Raw genomic sequence first — 9,904 nt, 5'->3', positions numbered from 1 at the left:
CGCAGGTGTATTCACCCAGGAGGGAGCTCCAGGTAGGTGGGCAGGCAGGCAGGCATTTGACACCCGTCTAACCACACGAGACCTCAGAGGTTGACAGTCGGTGCTGCACACTGCATGAGAAGTCATTGTTTCACACAGAGAAGATGGACTTCAGGTGATGCAGCTGCTATTTTTAACCCGAGGCGTCTCTTCAGGACTGAGTGCACTGTTTCAATTCTTGTTGCCACACATTTCTCTCTCCCTCTCTGATGCTCCTTCCATTCTGAGTTTTATTCAAAAATTAGTTATTTATGAGTTAAAAAGAAGTAACACCTTCTCTGCACAAAACCTTTCAGAAGGACTGAATTCATTTCTGTTTTTATGATAGATTATCATTGATGTACTGGAGTTATAATTCCTCTACAAAATGTATATACAACAATATGAAAAATGGGCTTTTCATTTCGTCATTAGAAGTGGCCTTTCAACTCGCAGCAAGCAAGGGCACCTGCAGATCTTTCAGTACATTACTGCCAAAACATTATAAAACATAATAATAATGTATACTTATTAATCCCGCAAGGGGAAATTACAATGTATAAGGTCTGTGGTGTATTAGTATAAGTATAATCGTTTAGAATATAAGAAAGGAAAGACATTGTTTGCACTTGGAACTGTACCGGCTGTGAAGCCTGAAGATGTGCCTGGAGTACCAAGCTGGTTTGTTGTGATCTATGTCGCAACCAACAGAGGATACATCCACCTTTTCTGACAGCGCCAGCAGGCTTCTGCCATCGTGCCTTTGATTGTTCTGACGCTGCGAAAAAAACGAGTGGCGGCTCTGAATGTTTCACCGAGCGTGTGAAGTATGTACTTAATGAGTCAGTCGGCCCAGTTTCTGTTTTGCTGTGTGCTGCGACAGCGATATATGCCTAGCGACGGGTGTGAATAGAAGTGTGACGACTGTGTTTTTTTTGTTTGGATGGATGGTATAAGTGAGGGCCATTGGTTAGGCTGTGAAGTCTAACAGAAAGACTCAAGGTTTAAAGTGATAACGCGGTGATTTTCAAACTGTGTGATTGTGATTCATGTGGGAATAATAAAAGAGTGCTTTTGCTCTAATAAGCCTATGAAGATTCAGGTTAGCAACATTTATTTAGACAGCAAAATGTAGAGGGCAATATGGGCATATTTTAAAAGGGTAGAAAAGAAAAGCAGATAAGTCTCATCAAGCAAACACTGAAAAAATATAAAGAAGCTTATCTTGCTGTTTTTAAATGGGGCACTCCAACTTTATATGTCAAAGTGAATTACACAGCCCGTGAATCAGTTGAATTATGTCTTTTGTGGCTCTGGAAGGAGCTTTGTCAAGTCTGAGAAAATTACAATTCATCTCATCTTGGGCATGGAGACTACACATTTTAAATAGAAAGCCTGTGTAAAAAAATGGGGGCAGAAGTTTGAAAAATCAGTGTTTATAAGGCAGAGGGGGCCTAATGAAAACAACTATTGAGCTGCATTATGGGAAGTGTAGGATTCAGTGTTTTGGATCCACTGTAGGGACTAAAAGTTACTGACTGAGAGCAATCCCCTTACTTCATGTTTTACTACATTATTAGATACCTGGAATTTGCATATTTCATGTGAACAACAATAACACAATATAATAAATATAAAAGGAAATATGTAGCTGGATCATTTGACAGGGTTTTTTCTTCAGTAAAATCACATTGAAGGGATAGTTTGACATGAATGACATTCTCTTAAATGAGAAGATTCACATCTGTATGTTAAACTTAAAAAACAAATCAAGCCAACAGATTGTTAGCTTAGCTTAGCATAAAGACTAGAAACAGGGGGGAAAAAATCCCAAAACACAGCACCTCTAAACCTAACCCTAACCCTCCTACCCTAACTCTGAAGCTTACTATTTTACACACTATATTTACTATATTTCAGACAGTTGCCTGACAGCAAATAAGCATAAACTATTTCTTTAAACTGTTGATTTGCAACTGATTTCCCGACGGTATTCACAATTGATACATCAAACAGCTCATTCTGCAGCCAATGCGGGGCGGTGTCAAAAGAAATCACTGTGATAAAGTATTAGTAACACACAGGCACGCACACAGTGACATGTATGTGCACTCAGAGGGAGTCTTCGCGTGGAACTGGGAAGCTATAAGCACATCCTGTCATACACCAACCAGCATGCACGCATGCATCTCTTACCCTCCCACACATCAGGTGTTCGTGTAAAGCCAGAACTCTCGCAGAGCACACACACAGCCCTCACACACAAAGACACACACCTACTGTTTATGCACAAAGACTCTGTAGCACACTGAGGAAAAGGGCGTGTGGGGCTTCTTCCCCTTGTCAACAGGATGAGTTGCAGGGAGGTGGAAGCCGGGGCATTAGTCTCCTCAGGGCTAGCTCTGGGATTTCCTCCAGAGGACAGAATAGGAAAATACAACACCACATAAATAGATTCTCCTCACTTGAAATACAGATAAGGCCTCAGCGGGGAGGGATAAAGGGGGTATAGGGTGCAAGACGAGATTTGCATTGAATTTCCTGCTTTCTGTGCTTCCCATGTGTTTTCTTTCATCCATGTGGATCTTTGTCTCACTTAAGTGTTTTATTGTATTTTTACCTTGCCTCCCACAGGGCAACAATAACATTAACAAAGGTTCTTGATGCCGTGCAATTTGTTGATAGGGGGTTATTTTTGTATTATAGACTAGTAAAGTCTGAGAATAGCACCCTGTTTGTGATGTTTTATGGCTGTAATATTTTAAATTTAGGTCGGTTATCAATGTGTGGTTGCATGTGTGCACGCATGGGTTGTGAGCATGGCTGGCTTTGCTGAAAGGCTGAATCTCATTGTCCTCTCTCTCCCACTGTGGTGCCTGCAGGGTGGAAAGGAGCCAGCCTGTCTGCCCGCCATACAAACTACAGCTGGAAGAGTGTCTGTCTGCTGAGCAGGTGCCCACCACAGAGCTCATCCAGGGCTACGTCAAGAAGGTAGGGCTGGTTCACAAATGCCAAGCTGAAGGGTTTTGTCAGTTTGTGCCCAAATGGAAGTTGGGTGCAGGGTGGAAGGGAAGGGAGCAAGAGATAGAGAGGAATGAATGCAGATGAATTGCCTATTCTATCATCGGAGTTAGAGATCCAGATCAAAAGCATGTGACCAAATATGGTAACACTTTAGTAGACAGTATCAACATAATCGTGACATGACACCGTTATAACTAGGACATGACACTGTCATGAAAGTGTTAAAAACCTTTTAAACAAGTCATAAACATTTATGACTTCTGTCATTAAGTGTAATTTGTTCTTTGTCATGAAAAGTTGACATTGTTTGAGTTTTCTTGACTATGAAAACTTGACATTAATCAAAGTGAAAATACTAGAAGTTGTCTTGGTCATGACAAGTTGACAGTAAATTTGTCTTGATCATGACAAATTGACATTAATCAATCAAAAATTCAATTTTTTGTGATGTTTTTGTAATGACAATTTGACATTAAACAGGATGTCTATGTCATGACATCTTGACATAAACAGAAAATCCACATCTTAATGTATTCATAACAAGTTCAAATAATGATTATTATAATTAGATCTACAAGGTTAGAGACCTGATCTGATGTCAAGTTGTCATGACAAATACATCTTCTGGTATTGTCATCCTGGTTAATGTGAAGTTGTCACAATCAAGACAAATTTAATGTCAACTTGTCATGACCAAGACAACGTCTGGTAATGTCACTTTGATTAATGTCAACTTGTCATAATCAAGACAACCCAATCAATGTTGACATGTCATGACAAAAACAGAATGACACTTAATGACAGAAGACACACATTTGAAAGGTTTATAAGGTTTTTGACACATTCATGACAGTGTCATGTCATATTTATGACAGCGTTATGTCACGGTTATGTCAATGCTGTCAAGTAAAGTGTTACCAAAAATATTTTCAATTTTCAATTCCAGACTATCAATTCAAGTCTGCTACCAAAACTCTGTTTAGCATGTCACCCTCTCTAAAGTTTCAGAGAACACAATGTTTGTATGTTTACAACAGTATATATTGATAAAGCAGCTTACAAGCACGCTGCTGTCAGGGTGTATGTTTTTAACTGCAGCCTGTCACACAGTGCGTGGAGGCAGATGCCAATGAAGTACACAATGTTGACGGAGTGATAAAAAAAAAAGGATTTCAAAAAAAAAAAGGAAACAGAGGGGTGGTGGTGACGTGTGTAGAAGTTGTCACGTATGAACTGGTAGTGACTTTGATTGTGTTGCAACTTCTCTAACTCGAGCCATGTTGACAGGCTTCTACTGCTACTAGAAATGTGCTTGTGGTAGATTGGCTCAAGCTGAAACTTTTAATAACAAAGGAACCCACAGTGTCAACACAGTTGCCTAAAATCTTTGATAGATGGTTTTGCCATGCTGCAGTTTATAATGTCTAATTCAGGAAGTATGTAGTCTTGCAGTGCCAGTCTTTTCTCCACAGCGCTGCGAAGGAGGATCTGGCTAGTCCACACAACATTCCTGGGGTCTCATTTATAAAACTGTGCGTAGGATCCTTACTAAAAGTGTATGTATGCCCAAAAGCCAAAAATGGCGTGTGCTAAAAAAAATAATAAAATTTTATAAAACTGTGGATCATTGCATGCATCTCTAAGCAGTGTTCCCTTTATAAATCATAGATTACCCACAAGAGTGCGTGCGAGAATCAGACTCTTATCTAGCCCTGTAAACGCCCATTTTTAACCATAAATAGTCAATGTAAAGCACCTCATGAATGCTGATCCGTGTGTTAATGGCCTGGCAGTTGTTCTTTCGTTACGCCGAATCATGCCAAATCATGACAACCGGAGGAGAAGAAGCAAAAAACTTCTCAGACGTTAGGGAACTGTTGCCAATTGAATTGTAATTTCGGCCTGTTCTTGCATAGTGTAGGGAAACCTGATCAATGGACTACCTATATTAATAATACTGTCCAAAACAGCAGGCATTACATCACTCGGGGACACCTCTGATATACCAGAAGTATATGATAAGATTTAACAGAACTATATATTATATCCAAACAAGCCTTAGTGATAAAGTTGAAGATTATATATCATATTTATACAAAACACTTAGCTGTCTGCTATTTCCCTCTGGAAACAGACAGTTTCCCCCAGAGTGGGGGAGGACCTTTATTTAGACCGGCATGGCACAGTTCCGGCGCATTGCCCTCTACAGTGGACTCAATTCAGTACATAGATCCAGGAGCTCCACAGCTTTAGAGAATTTAAATCGTCATATTAGCCAGTCATTGTCATGGTCGCCAAATCCCATTTTGTCTCCAAAATGTGCGCACGCATGGGTCAGAGTTTGCATGGAGGACCGCAAATTTTCCTTTCAAGTTGTTTTTTTATAAATCACAACCTTTGCATGGGAAGTGACGTACGCACATTTTCAACCACGTTTAGTGCGTACGACACGTTTATAAATGAGACCCCAGGATGGGAGAAAAACGTGCTCTGGTTTATTGGCATTTCTTTAAACCAATCCCAATTATCAGGGACGGCGCTAAGGACAGAGCTACAGTTCCACAGTGCGAAAATAGCCTCGGGAAGGAACTTATTTTGGTGGAACATGTGTACGTTGAAAAGTTTTTTTAGTTGTGCAACAGAAAACTCAAATTGTAAAGATAGTCTAGCTAGCTGTCTGGATTTACCCTGTAGAGATCTGAGGAGCAGTTAACCATAGTCCTCATGAATGTAACTACAATAGTATAAAACTACAATACAAAGAAAGTGGAAGGTAACAGCCGGCCGAAAAGAGGGACATTGAGTGGAATTTCCACCAGCACCAGAGCAATCCCAGAAGTGGAATGTTGTGTACATAGACTAGGCAGTATGTAAAAGTTGTGTTTCCTTAATGGCTTAAGGCTGATGTTAAGTAGCAAGCCAAATAGCTTAACATTTCTGTATTTTCTGTAGAGGGAAAAGCAGCAAACACAAGCAAGAATCATACTAACTGATCTGATAATGAATTGGCCCCATAATGTATTGAATGCCTGCAGTATAAGGCCTTTTTGAAATAGTACTTAAGTTCAGATGAACACACCTCCTCTCTTGTGAGCTGGTTATGACGCGACATCATGATACAACCCCCCACCAGCCTAATCTGTATATTACGGACCGTTATGTCAGCCTTTGAAGCCTCGCTCCTGAACCTTTCGGTACATTTTGCCCTTCGATTAGTCATGCAACCACAGTCCTGTAGGACCTCATTACTGTTGGTTATCATTTTAATCTACTGAGCTGCTACAGGCTTGCTGGAGAAGGAGGGGGAGGAGGCCATGCTAGAAATCTATTAAAAAAGGGAAGTGGACATGGATGAGTGGTAAAGGAGTGAGCAGAGAAGTCCATTCCCTTTAGCCTCTCTCGTTCTGTTTCCTTTTGTTTTTCTCTTTTCATCTCTTTTTCCCCCCCCCCCTCTCATCTTCGTTCCCTTCTCTTCATCACCCTCTCAATCTCTGCCGTTATCCCTGTGCCTCTCTTTTTGTCATCTCTTCCCCACTCTCTCTGCCCCGCACTCTCTCCGGAGTTCTCATCTTGACCTTCAGACACCTCGTCCTGGTGCCACTTTAATAACTTATGGAGGAAATAGGAAATGTGGTCTCAAGTCAAAATTGAAATGGGTTTTCCACTGCAGGCTGTTGATATTCTGGTGGCAGAATAAGGGAAGCTGCTTCTAGAAAATGTTTCATCTGGTTTGTGCTCCGCATCCTTTCAGTTAATGAGGAGAAACGATGCGAAGAAACGTTTCTTTCTTGACCTCAAAACCTCATTGTGTTGACCTGGGGTGGTTCCGTCTAAAACAGCGAAATGTCATTTAGATTAAGAAGTTTAGAAGAATGCTTATTTTATTTTTTTGTCTTACTATTCTGTATTGATTTTGCAGAAAATCTCATATGGTAGATCCCAAAAGTGTTTGCGCAACTAACAATTATTCTCTTATTCAGTTAGCTGTATCGCATCCAGGTTTCCCGTTAGCGGTTATTAAAATTGTGTTATTCCTCACTGGTTGACAGAATACATAATATCAATTCTGTATCATCTTGTTTCCCATTTAAATTGAAGCTACAGTATATGATGTTCATACTGAGGGAAATACTCAAATCCAGTGTCTGCGGCATGCATCAAATGAATATATTCATTGTTTGCAATGATACAAAACATCACAGTGTGGCACAGCCTCAAAATTTATATTTAAATTGGAATGTTTGCTCAATAAATAAATTACATACTGTATATTAACAAATGTAATTATTCTTATTCTCTTATTTTAAATTGTATCCATTAATCTTCTGTAGTTCAGTTAAACAACATTTCAGCACTGTCCTCTTACTTAACCATTTATTTAGTATTTACATTGACTTCTTCCAAAATGTACACATTTAGTGATTTATTCTTATTTTGTTGCTCATGTACACTTGCAGTATGTTTGTGGTTTATCTGCTGTCTTTGTAATGATATTGGACTGCTGGCAAGATGTCTCTGGAAAAAGAAATCTAATCTGAATGGTTCTACTTTGTCAAACACAGGATTTGATAAAATTATAATATTATAATGATACTAAAAATAAAATCAATCATTACAGTACACTATTCATCTACTTGGCTATCAACTGCACCAACATTAGACTGTCAAAGCCATTCATCTCTCTCTCTCTCTCTCTCTGCCGGGATTATCATTAAATGAGATACAACAGTTTTCTTTTATCTCAGCAATTCCATTTCAACATATTGGTATGGAGAATATGATGTAGACGCGCCCAGAGAGCGTTCACCGATATTAAACAATATGGCTGGAAACAATGTGACTGTTTTCCAATTTAATTTCATAGTGAATAACCTGTGATTTGATTTCTATTTTCTTTCCTCACTATGGCTGGAGATAGAGACGGGCACCGGCTTTGCTTGGGGGGTGATGGTGGAGTGGTTGGTGGAGGGGCGCAGAAATGGAGAATGGCATCATTAACATTCTCTGACAGTTAAAGTTTCAATCTAGCTTTGTGGCAGAATCCCAATATTGACATAAAATGCCAGATGAAAATAGGACAGAGAGAAAAAAAAACAGTGTTAGATATGGAATGCAGCCAGTCCCGCCCTGGGGTTGTGGCCGCTCCATTCTAATCAATAACTGAGAGATTTGAGAAGCTGCTGGGATGAAAAGAAACAGGGGGTGGGGGGGGGGGTCTCCATACCTCCATTTTGGAAACAATTCCATTTCAAAAATAATTGATCCCAAACTTATTCTGAGAGTTTGGATTCACTTTCAGATCTCTTGGGAAATAACTTGTTGTTTATGTTCTGCTTTGTTGTTATTATTTTACATCCTGAATCTACATTATAGACATTTTGCCAATGCTCCAAACCTAACCCCCCCTCAAAGTAATCTAATAAAATAAAAATAACTTGACTTTGACTTGACCAAGTAACAGTCCAAACCCAAAGATAAGCAATTTACTGTAAAATATGGAAAAGAAGTGCGGCAAATTTTCACATTTGAGAATCCTTAATTCCTTAGAAAGCGACTGAAGCAATTACTTACTTATCAAAATAGTATGTAATTTTCCATCAGTCGACTACTTGTTTTAGCTCGAACTAGATCAAAATCAGTGAATGCACAGAAGCAACAGTGGCATCACGTGTATTTATATCCTTTCAACTTTTCTCATTTTTTTCTTCATGCTCCCAACAGCATATCCAGGATGCGGCTGACCAAGGGGTGATGTTCGTGGGATTTGTCCAGGAACCCTATGGGGCCCCATGCACCAGGATCAGAGAACCGGACACCCCCTCCTTTTCCCTGCACTCCAGCCCCAGCTCGGTGCTCGGTTCCCTACGCAGCTGCAGCCCCTCGAACCCCTCAAGCCCCATTAACCACGCAGCACCTGGAGCTGAAGCCGATGCAGTGGACAAAGAAGGCAATGAGGACGCTTCATGCAAGGCTGGGGAAGAAGCACCGGGTGGGGAGAAGAATCACAGTGAGAACACTGGGAACCATTCTGGGAGCGGGGTGGAGGGCAGTCAGGGCGTGGTCTTGCCTGTGGCGCCTCCAATACCAGAGGAAGATCTGGAGCAGAGTGAGGAGCTGACAGAGGAGGAGTCGCCGTGTCACAATAACAACAAAGACAGTGGCAGAGACGCAAAGGAGAGGCCAAGATATCGCCTGCGGAGGGGCGACGGTGAGTGGTCTCTAGGGTTTCTATCATGAACTTAAACTTAAAAAGAAAATGATGTGTTAAGCAACAAAAATATAATGTAAACCTAGGACTATAAAAGGTCTTACTTGCTGTTAAATATGAATGAATCTGAGGGGAAAGAGTGGAGCCAAAAGTAGAATATAACGTCATGAGGTTTGTGTTGACACATTTTACTATAACCAAGTTTTAATTGGACGATTCCTGTTCTGGGTAATGGACAGCCACAGAAAAATTTCATATGCTGCAGTTACACTGAAGGAAAAGTTAAATAAACGGTATAAAATATCAAGAGGCCCTTTATATGTAGCCTACATGTTTAGAACCAATAGCAAAGATATAAAGAGTTGTTCCTTTCCTGAACAAATTCATGTAATAAATACACATGTATCATGTGCATTTAAAGGCTAATTTTTCCGTGAGCACCACAAACAGAATTCTATTCACTGCCATTGTACCTGGGCAGGGGCAGAAATCTCAAATTATGGCAAAAAAAACCTAAAGTAATTTCATGGCTACATTTAACTGAAGGTGAGTGATGAAATATGCTATTTTGTTATTTGGGTGAACACATCCCCTAAGAGAAAATTCCACTAATTGGCCCAATGGAGGTTTCACAATTGAATGTCAAAAAAAAAA

General features: G+C 40.1%; 1 protein-coding gene across 1 annotated transcript in view; it reads left to right on the top strand.

Annotated features, from left to right (window-relative positions):
- Positions 1-9,904, top strand: part of rftn1b (raftlin, lipid raft linker 1b) — a 113,012-nt gene that overhangs the window by 61,160 nt on the left and 41,948 nt on the right. Inside the window, exons 4-5 of the mRNA XM_032518106.1 lie at positions 2,901-3,009; positions 8,764-9,250. Of these exons, the coding sequence (XP_032373997.1) occupies positions 2,901-3,009; positions 8,764-9,250 (596 nt within the window). The remainder of the gene's footprint in view (positions 1-2,900; positions 3,010-8,763; positions 9,251-9,904) is intronic.

Source organism: Etheostoma spectabile, chromosome 6 (genome assembly GCF_008692095.1).
Source record: "Etheostoma spectabile isolate EspeVRDwgs_2016 chromosome 6, UIUC_Espe_1.0, whole genome shotgun sequence".
Taxonomy (NCBI): domain Eukaryota; kingdom Metazoa; phylum Chordata; class Actinopteri; order Perciformes; family Percidae; genus Etheostoma; species Etheostoma spectabile.
This window is presented reverse-complemented; position numbering and strand designations above follow the sequence as displayed.